Source organism: Myxine glutinosa, chromosome 5 (genome assembly GCF_964187855.1).
Source record: "Myxine glutinosa chromosome 5, kmMyxGlut1.1, whole genome shotgun sequence".
Taxonomy (NCBI): Eukaryota; Metazoa; Chordata; class Myxini; order Myxiniformes; family Myxinidae; genus Myxine; species Myxine glutinosa.
The window spans coordinates 65,263,560-65,280,234 of NC_136265.1; the positions used below are offsets into that span (position 1 = coordinate 65,263,560).

At 46.8% G+C, this 16,675-nt stretch overlaps 1 protein-coding gene across 1 annotated transcript in view; it reads left to right on the forward strand.

Moving 5' to 3' along the window:
- The window catches only part of LOC137428560 (uncharacterized), a 48,522-nt gene that overhangs the window by 17,281 nt on the left and 14,566 nt on the right, over positions 1-16,675 (forward strand). Inside the window, exon 3 of the mRNA XM_078777324.1 lies at positions 14,565-14,627. Within this exon, the coding sequence (XP_078633450.1) occupies positions 14,565-14,627 (63 nt within the window). The remainder of the gene's footprint in view (positions 1-14,564; positions 14,628-16,675) is intronic.

Consider the following 16,675-nt stretch of genomic DNA (forward strand, 5'->3'; position numbering starts at 1 on the left):
GGGTCTTTCCCGGTGACGATTTTTGTTGAAGATAACGAGGTTGGTCTTAAAGTATTTTAATTACAAATTAGAGGTGCATAAGATGGTGAATCAAACAAAGACGGATGAAACAAACTCCTATTGAACTTTTTTCAATTTGTTTTGCATACTTCCGCATCCGCAAGATGGCGGCCTCCATTGAGCGATTTGGTGCGTCAAAGCTTCGAAATTCTCAAGCCAAGGGATCCAGCATAATCTGTTTTTTCAACATAATACGTACGCGTTCATTGACAACACCGGCTTCGCCGGCGACTAATACCCGACTGCAAAGCCGCAATGAGCCGGCGAAGCCAAAGCCTCTTGCCACTATTTTACCCATCACTATGGCAGGTTAGGTAGTTGGTAGTAGGTAGGTGTAGTAGGTACCGTACCTGGTAAGACTTGGTAAAAGAGGAGAGCAGACAGTCCTCCCCAATACCTACATACAATAAATGTCACAAGAAGCTTAAGGAAGTAACTATACGATGTGCTAGCTTAGGGCCTATTTTAAGAAATTTTAACTGGGCATAACATACGTTTTCACAGTATGTGTGTCGTCTTCTAACTTCAGTCGCTGTCAGGGCTGGTTCTCTCTGGGCACTGCGGCTTCCTCCACCAGAAGAAGTTAGCTTGCAGTAAGATCAGTGCCGACAGACAAGACGATAGCGCCGTTTCAACGGCAATGTGTGACTGTCGTTAATCAAACCGAGCTTTCTTTCTTTATGTAAACCGCTTATACCGGTAGGTGCAGGACAACATCAGAAATCAGACAAACCTACTGAGCATGGGATTGAAGCCTAATTCGGCTTTTCAGGTCTACCACTAAAGAAGCGAAAAATTTCGAAAATGGCCCAGAGTGGTTTACTTTCCAATTACGTTTCGTGAGAACATTGCTTTTTATCGCGAAAAGAAGGTGATTGACGCTGATCGTGACTTGTAAGTTCTCTTGAACATCCTCAACAACACATATATGCTGGTGCGAGCACTCAAAGGTCTTTATCCGCTTTCGAGAAATTTAGCAGTGTACAGTTAAAGTGCAGACTTAAACAGGTAATTGAAACAGTGTAGATTGTAACCTGGTGAATGAGCAGGAGTCACATGACACTTTCTCACGAATTAGCTTGGGTACCCAAGACTTGGGTACATTTATGTCATGGTTAAGCATAAACGTCGTCCTTCATGCCACATCTGATAGGTCAGTGTGGCGATGAAGAATGGAGGCGAAACATTGTTCCTCGTTTTGGCTTTGACCGAGTGACATGGCGTTTTGCAGAATCGAGTCGAAAAACACGCTGTTCAAGTGCTCGTACTTTTTCGCTGTGCAGTAAGCGAGTGACTTGATACGTTTCAGTTCATCAGCTCTAGCCCACGTTGTTGCAGTATTAACAACCATGCACATACGGTCGTCGTTCAACAAGTAGTTAGGATTCCAAGCGAAGTCCGGAATGGTGTCATCGTCACCAGCATATTTTGCACGAGATAATGCGACGAATAGTGCTCCTGGATTGAGACTTTCGAATTTTGCTCTCCCCGGATGAATAACGATATATCTGTTAGGTTCACCAACACCCACAGTAATTCCTTGACAGTGATGAAAAATTGCTGCCCATCCAAGTCTCAGAGGTATTTGCGTACGTTTGCAACAGTTGCAATCAATACGACGCTCAATTGACACGATCGGCACGAGCTTTGGATGATCCTCCAAAAAAGGAGGACCCGTATATTTCGGAATATTAACGATGACGACGTCTGGTAATCCATCTTTTGGTGAACGACCATTTTCGAAAATCATGTCCTCAATATGACCCGTAGCTCCGTTGTAGAGACCGTGCTCAACAGACAAATTGGAAGTAAGACAAACTTTGGCCCCTTTGCAAAGATACAATAATCGAGGTAAACCTTGGGCCTTGTCACTCTCTGCCACCCTGGCGTGTGGTCCAGTGTTATTTGATGTGATTTTCGCTACAGGCACATCACGATTGGCGGTTTGCAGTTGACGCTTATTGTGCACCCATTCGAGCTCATGGGTAGGAAAAACGAATGCAGCATTATCAGCCATGTATAACATTTTTTCCGTCCCATATTTCCGTTTTAGTTCGTCCCATTGGAACGTCCTCCACCATCTTGCTTGCTGTGGAGTTGTCTTGTATTCTCTCAATGACAATAAAGCACTTCAGTTGTGACTTGTCTCCTGCTTGTCTGATTGATTGCCCCAAGACAACAACCTCGTTAAATTCACTGCAAACCATCACTCCATACAACTTTGCAGGACTTTCTACGTCACTCTTGTTTTTGTTAGAAGGAGGCATGTACACCGGTGAATCGCAAACAGGGGGTAGTTGAACTTCGTCTCCGAAAAAGACAACCGCTGGAATACCGCCCCACTACCAATCAGAATTCCATTCGTTTCTCTCATCATTTCCATAGCTAGCCATGAATTCCATCCAACCCAATGTAGTTTTGCCAATCATTGACTTTTCATCTACGCACAACAGCTTGACACCTGTACAATTATTCTGAATAATTTCCAGGGTAGTACTAGTTGGCGCAGTCATATCTCCGCTTCTGATCCTGTGTTTGATCGGCACTTTTAGAAAGCTATGCAGTGTCATACCATCAATCAAGTTGGCACTATTTCCAGTAGGGCAGATAACCTTTGCAGCCGAATCTTCCTGAAAAATTTCTCAGACAACTTTTACAAGTACCTTTATCAGATATGATTTGCCTGAACCTGCTGTGCCGGATACGTTCAATCGCAACGGCTTACAGTTGCAAGGACTAGCTTTGTATTTCATCAGACGATCCATCACGATATTGAATGCCAGTCTTTGATCCTCATTCAGTGATCCACATTCCACATCGGGTAATTTCAGCTGAGTGTCGTCCTCACAGCAGCTGACTAGACCACTGCGAAATTTTTTACCGAGGTCAGAATATTTTTTGGCAGCGCCCCCCCAATCGTATCTGGGTCCACCATCATCGTAATCGAAGTCGGTTATTCCATCATCAAAGTGTGCATGAGGCTTCACCAAATCGATCCAATCCGGAACATCGAGAGCATCAAGATGAACTTCCGGATGATCGTCTTCTGGGTTCATCATGTCGGCGTGATCATTTCCATCTCCGTCTGATCCCCAGCACTTCTCATACGCCTCTGCCTGTGCTTTCAGGACCTCGGCTTTAATAGAAGCGGGACAGTCGTCTGTAGGTAAAAACTGATGGAACGTACCGGATATGATATGTACCGGATATGCCAGGTACCTTTCCTTGATTGCACAAAAAAGCATACAATGAACAATTTTCACCCTCTTTGGGTCTATCTCGGTACTTGTCAATCACAGTGGATTTTGTAATTACGTTTCCTTTTTTCTCTAGCTGACGGCAGCCCGATAGAGAAACGCTCTGGAAAATGTGACTGGATCGATACAAAGGAAAACCGGATATCTCAAAACATGTCTCCACCGAAGATACATCGCGTCGTACTGCATCCATTAGAAGCTTAGTGCACAGCGTCTTGGCAGATATCTCATCTCCCGTATCAGCTACTGATAAGACGTCTTGTAATAAGTCAACTGCGGCGCCAATTGAAGGATTTCCTTTACACGCGTATCCGGTTACATATTTTTGAACGGCGACTATATATTTGAGTGACGGGTTCTTGGGATCACTAGATGTGAGAATCAAAGAAATGTCACCGTTCCCTCGCCTAGCTTGAGCATGATATCGGGAATGTTGAACCATGGTTGGATGATTTCGAGGCATGGACAGACGAAGACAATTATTCTTATCAGTCCCGACATGTGGTTCGTCATGAGAAGGCAGGGCAGGCTCTCGGTTATTACCGAAACCCATCCTACATATTCGCAAGTTCGATTGAGCAGAATGCTTCCCCAAGCAATAATCTGAGCATCGATGTAAATGTGTCCTGTTGACGATTTTGATGTGGTCATCTTTTATACTCTGTGCGTCACGACGTTGTTCAGAGAAAAGTTTTTTCAGGAGATTTTTCTCTTCCAGCGGTGCTGGAGCTGTTCCTTCGGGTGGGGGCCAGAGGTCTTTCCTCGGTGCACCAAATTCGTCACTTCCAGCAGGATGGATCGCTGTGAGGGCATAATTCAAATCGGCCCATTCAGCGACAGGGATAGCAGCTTCTACGAAGTAGAATCCACCGGCTAGACTATTGTGAGTGTCGCACTAGGTTCCATGTCGTCTCGCCAACAGAGGCCATGCCAATGAATCATAACGTGACTTTTGGCAAATTCTTGTCTATACCAATAAGTTGTAACCCCAAACACTGGCTTCATAACGTTTTCAAAATAGGACTCAGTTCTTAAATCAAAGTAATGGCCAACTAAATGAGCATTCTCTTGTAGTACCTTAAACAGTGGACTTCCGTTTCCGGTCTTGCTGGCGAGGGTTCGTTTTTTCGCAGCTCCACACGCTCTCCATCGAAATTGAAGTTAAGTAATTGTTCCCATTTTGTATTTTCGTTAAAACTGTATTTATTTTATGGTGTATGTACGTATATTGTCCCGACAAAGATTTTCGGTGCAAATCTTTCATACCTGTATTGAAAATCGTGTTAATTCGTGTCGTCTTGAGGCCTTGTACAGTGTACACTGTACAACCTTGAGGCTTTGTTTTTCTCTCAGCGGTCTGTCGTTTGTGATCCAATAACTTTCGTTCTCTGTTTTCGCAGTCTTTCCACCCCAAAGCCTACTTCCTTATGTAAATCTCAACTCAAAAAAACAACAAAAAAAGACATTACCTTCTCTGTGCTCATTCGTTTATTCATTCTTATTCGTTCGTTCGTTCTTCGACCACGTGTTTCTCCCCCATTTCCCCAGATAGATTGTCAAATTTCAACTCGTTATTTTATCGTCCATGCGATATTGTTTGATTATAGTTCGTTTTGGTTTGAATTTCCTGTAACTCGTAATTAATTAATCGTGTTCTGCTCCTCGTGTGTGGCCTTGTAGTTGTACCCCCGTCGGTGTTTTGTTAACTTAAGCGTGTTTTGCTTGGCTCTTGGTTTTTTCCCTTCTACCCCGAAATAATACTCTGTCTAACGTTCTAAATCCCCACCCCCCCCCCAAAAACAAAAAAAACAAAAACATTTATTTTATTTTCTCCACGTGAACTGTTGTCTCATCCTGTATTTTCTGTCCAGGTGTGCTGTTCGCCCCGCCCCCATTATCTCCTTGCCATCCACCGTTTGCCCTGTGCACGTGACTCGTGGTGGTCCCTCTCGGCTCTCCCCCCATTGGTATTTTTGTGCATATAAGATTGTTCACAGTTCTGTTTAAATATTATTTAAATATGTTTAACCTTTCCCCTTCTGTGTTTTATTCAGTGGTATATTACAACACGCTGTTTTTCTTCCTATTTAAAAGGCTTTTCTCAATTTCCTCTCCAACTCATTCCACTTCAAAAAAAAGAAATTCAATATCTTATACGTCTCCCTCACTACATGGTCTAAATTCACATTCATTCCATCCCTCCTCCATCGTTCTGAATCGGATTGCTAACTCGAAAATCACAACAAACCCAATTTGTTATCAATGTTCATCTTTCATTTATCATCCACTTTCTAAACTCCCCTCTTGCCCCTCCCATCCAAATCCCCCCCTTGCACCTACACTCCTAAACTACCCCCTTGCCCCTCCACTCTTAAACTCCCCCCTTGCCCCTCCACTCCTGATCTCCCCCCTTGCCCTTCCCCTCCTAAACTCCCCCCTTGCCCCTCCCCTCCAAATCCCCCCCCCTTGCCCCTACACTCCTAAACTCCCCCCTTGCCCCTCCACTTCTAAACTTCCCCCTTGCCCCTTCCCTCCAAAACTCCCCCCTTGCCCCTCCAGTCCTAAACTCCCCCCTCACTCCTCCCCTTCAAAACTCCCCCCCAATCCCTCCCATTCAATTCTCCCCCCATACCATTCCTCTCCAATTCTTCCTCCTCCCCCCTCCTCCTCCAAGCTGCCTCCTCCCCACTTCGTCTCCCTTCTATCTCATACCTCCACCCCCCCAAACCTTCTACTTTCCTCTGCCCCCCCTCAAACAACCCCTCACTGTGCCTCATCCCTTCACCATCAAACCTTTCATCCTCCTCATCCTTCCCTTTCTTGGAACTCTTCTGCAACATCTGACACACTATCAACTGCTCTCCCTACCTCCCCCTCTCATCCTTCATCTTACCTTACTCCTCCCCTCCCCTGTCCTGTACCCGATGCTCCCCCTCTCTCTTCATTAACGGTATGGACCTCAAACATCCGGGGCCTTCGCTCAAACCTGACTGATCTCTCCATACAGGTTGCTTCTGTCAATCCAGACTTGATCTGCTGAACAGAGACTTTCCTCCTTCAAGATGTCTCTGATTCCTTAATATCTCTTCCTGGTTACTCCCTCCTCCGGTATGATAGACCTGAGTCTCGGCCTGGTGGTGGGGTGGCTATCTTTGTCAAAAACTCTCTTCCTCACTCTCCTTGCACTGCCCTCTTTCCTCCTCACCCACAGGAGTACCTCTGGTTACGGCTTCCTCTCCGCTCCCACCTTTTGTTCATATGTGTTCTGTACCGTCCCCCAAACAGTGATGACTCCATCTACATTTCACTGTCTGACAACATGGACCAACTTCTATCCACTCATCCCAACTCTCTCTTCCTCATATGTGGTGACTTCAACTGTCATCATGCCACCTGGTTGGGTGTGGGTTCCTCTCTCACCAGTCATGGCACCTCAGCAAAGGACTTCTGTGACTCACTGGGATTGACACAATCTGTCAATTTCCCGACCCGGATCTCAGCCAATGGAGTATCTTCTCTTCTAGACTTGGTTATGACAAACTTCCCTGCTAATGTCTGCTGCTCTTCTTCTGCTCCAATCGGTTCTTCTGATCATGTGCTTGTCAAAGTGGACATCTCTCTGGCCATTCTCAGAGAGCCTCCTCAGCGTCGACGAGTCTGGCATTTCACTCAGGCCGACTGGGATGGTCTTCAAGCAGCCATCAATCGTCTGGATTGGTCTCCCATCTCCACTGCCTCTGACATCAATTCTTCCTGGGAATTCTTCCAAAGCAAACTGATCTCTCTCATGCACAGATTTATCCCATCTCGCCTTCAATTGTCTTACCCTTCCTCCCGTCCATGGTACACTGAATCTTGTGGTGAGGCAGTTGCCCTGAAACAACTTGCCTTTGCCTCTTGGAAGGCTAATCCAACTGAAGGCAATCTCAGTTCCTTCCACCAAGCTCGGAACAAGTGTGTGTCCACCCTCAGGAGTTTTTTTTTTTTTTTTTTTTTTTTTTTTTTTTTGTATACAAGATCGAGGCTCGTGAAAGAGCAAACATTAATCACACAAAAAGACAAACCGACACACGAAACACAAAAAACAAGGGGAGCGGCAGACAAGATGGGGAGAGGGGGGGAGGACACAAAAGAGAGGGGGAAGAAGGGGAAGGACACAAACACAACATTTGAGAGCAGGGACATCGGGAGGACTTGGGGGGAGGTGGGAGAGGATTAAAACATATGAACACTGCAAGGACTCTGGGGTGAATTACCGGGGGTAGAAAAGATCAAGGTTTTCGATGGGGGAAGATAAGAGATGGTGGTGAACAGCTGTTTTAAAGACCTGGAGGGAGGAGTGGGATTGAAGGGAGTGGGGGAGTTTGTTCCAGAGGCGGGAGAAAAGGGGAATTGAAAGAGTGAAGGTGAGCAGAGAGCCTAGACTTTGGCAGTTTAACCATAAGAGGGTTGCAGGCAGATCTTGTGCGACCTGAAGGAATATTTGGGGGACAGAGCACAGAGAGAGCTGGGGGAGCAAGGCCGGAGAGGAGTCGGTAGAAGACAGAAAGACCACCAACCTGCCTGCGGTGAGTGAGTGAAAGGCCCTCGGCGTTGACTACATCGCAGGAGATTCCAATGATTCTGAAAGCTTTGGCCTCAACAGCGTGAAGCCGAGCAAGGTGTGAGGCAGGAGCACCAGCCCAGAGGGGGGAACAGTATTCCATTGAGCAAATGCCAGGAGTGCCAGGAAGCACTATCTCTCCTCACTCAAGAATGAACTCTCAAACCTGTCTCCTTCCTCCAAATCCTGGTGGCGTCTGGTCAAATCCGTTTCTGGTGTTTGTTCCCCCTCCATCCCCTCCCTTACCTCAAATGGCCACACAGTTGACATCGCACGTGACAAAGCCGAATGCCTCAACTCTGTGTTCGCCTCAAAATCCTTAGTCCCAAACCCATCTCCCTCTGTTCCCACCTTTCCCAGTCGAACCCAACTGCTCCTGGACTCTGTGTCCTTCTCTCCTGACAAGGTGGAGGAGTTTTTGTCAAACCTCGACTCTGATTCTGCAACTGGACCAGACGGCATCTGCCCACGGGTCCTAAAATCCTGCTCTGCCGCTCTATCTCACCCTCTCTCTGTTCTTTTCACCCTATCTTTTGCTCAAGGTCATCTGCCAGCATCCTGGAAATCAGCTAAATCAGCTAATCAGCATTACACAAAAAGGTGCAAAAACAGATCCTTGCAACTACAGACCAATCAGCCTGCTCCCAATTATCAGCAAAGTCATGGAATCCATCATTGCTTCGGATATGAAATCTTTCCTCTTCTCCAATGGCTTGATCTCTGATCATCAATTTGGTTTCAGACCAGGTCACTCTACTCTGGACATGCTGCTTCTGCTGTCTCAACAATGGATGGAGGTCCTCAATGCCAAACAGGAAATCAGAGCTGTCTCCCTTTACATATCACGGGCCTTTGATACGGTCTGGCACCCAGCACTGCTCACCAAACTCTCCTCCTATGGTATCCATGGAAATCTCCATGCATGGCTTGCGGACTTCCTCTCTGGTCGTAGTCAACGTGTGGCCCTGAATGGATTTCTCTCATCTCCCCTTCCTGTTCAGGCTGGAGTTCCCCAAGGAAGTGTGCTGGGCCCTGTGCTTTTTCTGGTCTTTATCAATGATCTCTCCGACTCTCTGGAAAATCCTCTCTATCTCTTTGCTGATGACTCCACTCTCTGCCGCTCCATTCCTCTTCCCTCAGATCGGCAGTCTGCAGCCTCCTCACTCTCTGAAGACCTGGACAAAATCACAGACTGGTCAAACAAGTGGAACATGTCTTTCAATCCTGACAAATCTCACTCTTACTATGTCTCTCCGAAAAGATCGACTGGACAACCCTCCCATCTACTTTCTCAACAATCCTCTCCAAGAAGTTCTGTCGCTCAAGCTTTTGGGTCTCACTATCTGCCATGATCTTTCTTGGGAAAACCACATTTCCAAGCTGGCCTCCAAAGCCAGTCGCCGACTGGGCATCCTCCGTCGTGCGAAGTCCTTCCTCGGCACACCTGAGCTCCTCACCACATACAAGGCTTTCATCCGCAGCTCAATGGAATACTGTTCTCCCCTATGGGCTGGTGCTCCTGCCTCACACCTGGCTCGGCTTCACGCTGTTGAATCCAAAGCTTTCAAAATCATTGGAATCTCCCGCGATGAAGCTATCTCTGAGGGCCTTTCACTCACTCACCGCAGGCAGGTAGGTGGTCTTTCTGTCTTCTACCGACTCCTCTCCGGCCTTGCTCCCCCAGCTCTCTCTGTGCTCTGTCCCCCAAATATTCCTACAGGTCGCACAAGATCTGCCAGCAACCCTCTGATGGTTAAACTGCCGAAATCTCGACTCTCTGCTCACCTTCACTCTTTCATTCCTCTTTTCTCCCGCCTGTGGAACAAACTCCCACACTCCCTTCAATCCCTCTCCTCCCTCCAGGTCTTTAAAACAGCTGTTCACCACCATCTCTTATCTTCCCCCATCCATAACCTTGATCTTTTCTACCCCCACTAATTCACCCCAGATCCACCTTGTTTGAAATTCCAACTTCTTTCCTGGAAATCCTGGCAGTGTCCATATGTTTATACCTCTCCCACCCCCCCCCCCCCTTCACATGCCTCCCCCCCAAAGCCCTCTCCCTCCCACAGATCTCTCGATGTCTCCATGTCTCTCGGTCCCTGCTCTCAAATGTTGTGTTTGTGTCCTTCCCCCTCTCTCCCCATCTTGTCTACCGCTCCCGATGTTATTTGTTTTATGTGTCTGTTTGTCTTTCTGTGTGATTAATGTTCGCTCTTTCACGAGCCTCGATCTTGTATAAAAAAAACAAAAAAAACAAAAAAAAAAAGACATTTTTGTCATCAAGATCTAAACTGCCGAGACATCCGATACTTCGCAAATATTTTTCCAATAATACACGAAAAGGTTTCCAGTGGAATTCCACACAAGTACCGGTAGCAAAGAACGTTGGTAAACCTTTGCCATTGTATATCTGGAAGTCTTGCAGTGCTCGGAGTTCATTTTCGCATCTGGCCCAGTACTGAGGAGTGCCACGTATGTCACCAGTAAAGTGTAGTATTTTTTTGACGATGGCATGGTCTCCCTTCTCGAGGCAACTTTTCAAGTCAGACACAGTGTAATGGTCATCGCCTAGTTTTTGATTGACGAGAAACTTACTCCTATCAATGACGCGACGACGATTTATCATGTTGTGCACAATAAATTTGAAGAAGGGGTGCCTCGCAAACCTCCCATCTTTGTACCACAATAAATGATCTGCCCAATCGTCTAGGGATTCGCATGTACGTTGTCTGTTTTGAATGAAATCATCAGTTCCTTTTGCCGTTTTCCGTTTTCACCCTCCACCAGTATTTGCCGTTTTCACCCTCCGAAACGCGTAATAAGCTTTAAAAAAATATTTTTTCAAATGCTCGAATCTCATTGGTTCCGGTGTTTGGTGACGATTTTCGTTGAAGACAACGAGGTTGGTCTTAAAGTATTTTAATTACAAATTAGAGGTGCATAAAATGGTGAATCAAACAAAGACGGGTGAAACAAACTCCTATTGAACTTTTTCGCGATTTTTTATGCATACTCCGCATCTGGAAGATGACGGCCTCCATTGCGTGATTTGGTTTCTGAAATATTTTTTGAAATGCTCTCATCTCATTGGTTCCGGTGTTTGGTGACGATTTTCGTTGAAGATAACCAGGCCCGTGCGGGCCGAGGTTGGTCTTAAAGTATTTTAATTACAAAATAGAGGTGCATAAGATTGTGCATCAAACAAAGACAGGTGAAACAAACTCCGATTGAACTTTTTTCAATTTGTTATGCATACTTCCGCATCCGCAAGATGGCGGCCTCCATTGAGCGATTTGGTGCGTCACAGCTTCGGAATTCTCAAGCCAAGGGATCCAGCATAATCTGGTTTTCAACATAATACGTACGCGTTTATTCACACCACCGGCTTTGCCGGCTGCGAGTACCGACTGCAAAGCCGCAATGAGCCGGCGAAGCCAAATCCTTTTGCCACTATTTTACCCATCACTATGGCATCAGTAGGTTAGGTAGTTGGTAGTAGGTAGGTGTAGTAGGTACCGTACCTGGTAAGACTTGGTAAAAGAGAAGAGCAGACAGTCCTCCCCAATACCTGCATACCTCTTGCCACTATTTTACCCATCACCATGGCATCAGTAGGTTAGGTAGTTGGTAGTAGGTAGGTAGGTAGTTGGTAGTAGGTAGGTGTAGTAGGTACCGTACCTGGTAAGACTTGGTAAAAGAGAAGAGCAGAGAGTCCTCCCCAATGGCAATACCTGCATACAATAAATGTCAGAAGAAGCTTAAGGAAGTAACTATACGATGTGCTAGCTTAGGGCCTATTTTAAGAAATTTTAACTGGGCTTAACATACGTTTTCACAGTACCGTATGTGTGTCGTCTTCTAACTTCATTCGCTGTCAGGCGCCAGGGCTGGTTCTCTGACTCTCCGGGCACGGCAGCTTCCTCCACCAGAAGACGTTAGCTTGCAGTGATTAATTCGGTGAATTCCGTCTCAACTTCGGATATTTCTGGCCGTGAAAAACTATCCCGTACGGCCGCGAGATTTCTAAAAAATAATTCTTCGTCAATGTTAGAATATTTGACGCCGTTTTCACCGTCCGAAACGCGTAATAATATTTTTTCAAATGCTCGAATCTCATTGGTTCTGGTGTTTCATGACGATTTTCGTTGAAGATAACGAGGTTGGTCTTAACGTATTTTAATTACTAATTAGAGGTTTCATTAGATTGTGAATCAAAGAACGACGGGTGAAACAAACTCCTATTGAACCTTTTCGGAATTGTTTTATGCAAACTTCCGCATCCGGTCGATGGCGGTCTCCATTGAGTGATTTCATTTTAGAAATATTTTTGCAAATGCTCAACTCTCATTGGGTCCGGTGTTTGGTGACGCGTTTTGTTGAAGATGACCAGGCCGGTGCGGGCCGATGTTGGTCTTAAATTATTTTATTAATACATTGGAGGTGCATAGCATTGTGCATCAAACGATGACGGGTGAAAGAAACTCCTAATGAACGTTTTAAATTTGTTATGCATACTTCCGCCTCCGCAAGATGGCTGCGTCCACTGCGCTTCGGATTCTCGAGCCAAGGCATAATCAGGTTTTCAACATAATACGTACGCGTTCATTGACAACACCGGCTTTGCCGGCTACTAGTACCGACTGCAAAGCCACAATGAGCCGGCGAAGCCAGGGCCTCTTGCCACTATTTTACCCATCACTATGGCATCAGTAGGTTAGTTAGTTGGTAGTAGGTAGGTGTAGTAGGTACCGTACCTGGTAAGACTTGGTAAAAGAGAAGAGCAGACAGTCCTCCCCAATGGCAATACCTGCATACAATAAATGTCACAAGAAGCTTAAGGAAGTAACTATACGATGTGCTAGCTTAAGGCCTATTTTTAACTGGGCTTAACATACGTTTTCACAGTAAGTGTGTAGTCTTCTAACTTCAGTCGCTGTCAGGCGCCAGGGCTGGTTCTCTGACTCTCCGGGCACGGCGGCTTCGTCCACCAGAAGAAGTTAGCTTGCAGTGATTAATTCGGTGAATTCCGTGTCAACTTCGGATATTTCCGGCCGTGAAAAACTATCCGTATTTCTAAACTAAATATGTAAACCGCTTATACCGTATTTCTGGCCGTGAAAAACTATCCCATACGGCCGCGAGATTTCTAAAAAATAATTATTCGTCAATGTTAGAATATTTGACGCCGTTTTCACCGTCCGAAACGCGTAATAAGCTTTAAAAAATATTTTTTTTCCAAAATGCTCGAATCTCATTGGTTCTGGTGTTTGATGACGATTTTCGTTGAAGATAACGAGGTTGGTCTTAACGTATTTTAATTACTAATGAGAGGTTTCATTAGATTGTGAATCAAAGAACGACGGGTGAAACAAACTCCTATTGAACCATTTTCGCAATTGTTTTATGCAAACTTCCGCATCCGGTCGATGGCGCCCACCATTGAGTGCTTTCATTTTAGAAATATCTTTGCAAATGCTCGACTCTCATTGGGTCCGTTGTTTGGTGACGCGTTTTGTTGAAGATAACCAGGCCCGTGCGGGCCGATGTTGGTCTTAAATTATTTTATTAATACATCGGAGGTGCATAAGATTGTGAATCAAACGACGACGGGTGAAAGAAACTCCTAATGAACGTTTTAAATTTGTTATGCATACTTCCGCCTCCGCAAGATGGCTGCGCCCACTGTGCTTCGGATTCTCGAACCAAGGCATAATCAGGTTTTCAACATAATACTTCTCGTTTATTGACAACACTGGCTTCGCCGGCTATTAACGGCGCATTAAAGGTGTGTTTCCCATTTACCGTGTTCATATTTTAAGAGTATTTTAAATGTTTAATTCCCAATCGGCCTGTTGCCAGATTTTGTCGCAGGTTGTGACGACAGTGCGGTCATTCTTGTTTTAACTAAGGATTCCATCTGGACATGTCTCACCAGTTCGCCATTTTGACCCATTAGTCGTCGCGAATCTGCTGGATTTTTGGGCCAGGGAAGAACACAAGGAACTGAAGAAACTTCCAAGAATGCAGGAAATGACGTTTCCGACGTGAGATTGAGACAAAGAGTGAGACTTCATTTTAATCGTATCACCCACAAATGCTCCGGAACACACGAACCACAGAACATGGAGAAATATTATTCTGTGGAATGACAATGATTGAACACAAACGGATAAAACATATGGAGTTAGTTAATATGATAAAAGGTAATGTAAAAATGTTTACAAGGGGAAACAAGACATCGTGGGTACCCGGTATCGATCACGTGCTTAACGTGGAGAATCTGTGGTGTGGAAATCGCAAATGAGATCGTGTTGTTTGTGGAAGGAACGCGTCACGTGGTCGTGGTTCGTTTTTACCGGAACACGTGGTTTGTGCTCGTGTGCCAGAGTGCAACACACGACAACACACTACCTTAAATCCGTGTACTTTCCTGCACTTTACAGTGTTTACACTCTGCAGTCCCCTCCGATGCGCCATGAACCGAGATCTCTCCGTTCCGGGAGATTCTTCCTCAGATCGCGGGTCCAGGGTCGGTCCACCCGAGGATGAAGACCCGGGACTCGGTACGTGTCGTTCTCTCCGCACCGTCACCTTCTGCTGGTTCCTGAAAGTTTCGTTTAAATGGATTGTTTTTGTTTCAGGTGTTATTGTGAAGGTGAAGGTGAAGTCCGAGTTCGTCGATGATTCGTTCCCTCAACATGAAGGTTTGAACCACAAGCGCACATTGCTGTAGTTGTAGTTGAAGTTGTAGTTGAAGTTGAAGTTGTAGTTGTCGTTGTAGTTGTCGTTGCAGTTGAAGTACTTTTCATTGTCATACATGGTCGAGGCTTATGGAAGACCTCCGACACAGAACAGATTAGAATACAACATAACAAAGGCAACATCAGGAGAAAGGGGGAACACGAACAGCAGGGAAGAGGGAGAAAGGGGGAACACGAACAGCAGGGAAGAGGGAGAAAGGGGGAACACGAACAGCAGGGAAGAGGGAGAAAGGGGGAACACGAACAGCAGGGTAGAGGGAGAAAGGGGGAACACGAACAGCAGGGAAGAGGGAGAAAGGGGGAACACGAACAGCAGGGAAGACGGAGAAAGGGGGAACACGAACAGCAGGTCAGAGGGAGAAAGAGGGAACACGAACAGCAGGGAAGAGGGAGAAAGGGGGAACACGAACAGCAGGGAAGAGGGAGAAAGGGGGAACACGAACAGCAGGTCAGAGGGAGAAAGGGGGAACACGAACAGCAGGGAAGAGGGAGAAAGGGGGAACACGAACAGCAGGGAAGAGGGAGAAAGGGGGAACACGAACAGCAGGTCAGAGGGAGAAAGGGGGAACACGAACAGCAGGTCAGAGGGAGAAAGGGGGAACACGAACAACAGGGAAGAGGGAGAAAGGGGGAACACGAACAGCAGGTCAGAGGGAGAAAGGGGGAACACGAACAACAGGGAAGAGGGAGAAAGGGGGAACACGAACAGCAGGGAAGAGGGAGAAAGGGGGAACACGAACAGCAGGTCAGAGGGAGAAAGGAGGAACACGAACAACAGGGAAGAGGGAGAAAGGGGGAACACGAACAGCAGGGAAGAGGGAGAAAGGGGGAACACGAACAGCAGGTCAGATGGAGAAAGGGGGAACACGAACAGCAGGGAAGAGGGAGAAAGGGGGAACACGAACAGCAGGTCAGAGGGAGAAAGGGGGAACGCAAACAGCAGGTCAGAGGGAGAAAGGGGGAACGCGAACAGCAGGTCAGAGGGAGAAAGGGGGAACACGAACAGCAGGGAAGAGGGAGAAAGGGGGAACACGAACAGCAGGTCAGATGGAGAAAGGGGGAACACGAACAGCAGGGAAGAGGGAGAAAGGGGGAACACGAACAGCAGGTCAGAGGGAGAAAGGGGGAACGCGAACAGCAGGTCAGAGGGAGAAAGGGGGAACACGAACAACAGGGAAGAGGGAGAAAGGGGGAACACGAACAACAGGGAAGAGGGAGAAAGGGGGAACACGAACAACAGTGAAGAGGGAGAAAGGGGGAACACGAACAACAGGGAAGAGGCAGAAAGGGGGAAAATGAACAGGAGGGAAGAGGGAGAAAGGGGGTACACGAATAGCAGGGAAGAGGGAGAAAGGGGGAACATGAACAGGAGGGAAGATGGAGAAAGGGTGAACATGAACAGGAGGGAAGATGGAGAAAGGGGGAACACGAACAGCAGGTCAGAGGGAGAAAGGGGGAACACGAACAGCAGGTCAGAGGGAGAAAGGGGGGACACGAACAGCAGGGAAGAGGGAGAAAGGGGGAACACGAATAGCAGGGAAGAGGGAGAAAGGGGGAACATGAACAGGAGGGAAGATGGAGAAAGGGGGAACATGAACATGAGGGAAGATGGAGAAAGGGGGAACACGAACAGCAGGTCAGAGGGGGAACACGAACAGCAGGTCAGAGGGAGAAAGGGGGAACACGAACAGCAGGGAAGAGGGAGAAAGGGGGAACACGAACAGCAGGTCAGAGGGAGAAAGGGGGAACACGAACAGCAGGTCAGAGGGAGAAAGGGGGAACACGAACAGCAGGTCAGAGGGAGAAAGGGGGAACACGAACAACAGGGAAGAGGGAGAAAGGGGGAACATGAACAGCAGGTCAGAGGGAGAAAGGGGGAACACGAACAACAGGGAAGAGGGAGAAAGGGGGAACACAAACAGCAGGGAAGAGGGAGAAAGGGGGAACACGAACAGCAGGTCAGAGGGAGAAAGGGGGAACACGAACAACAG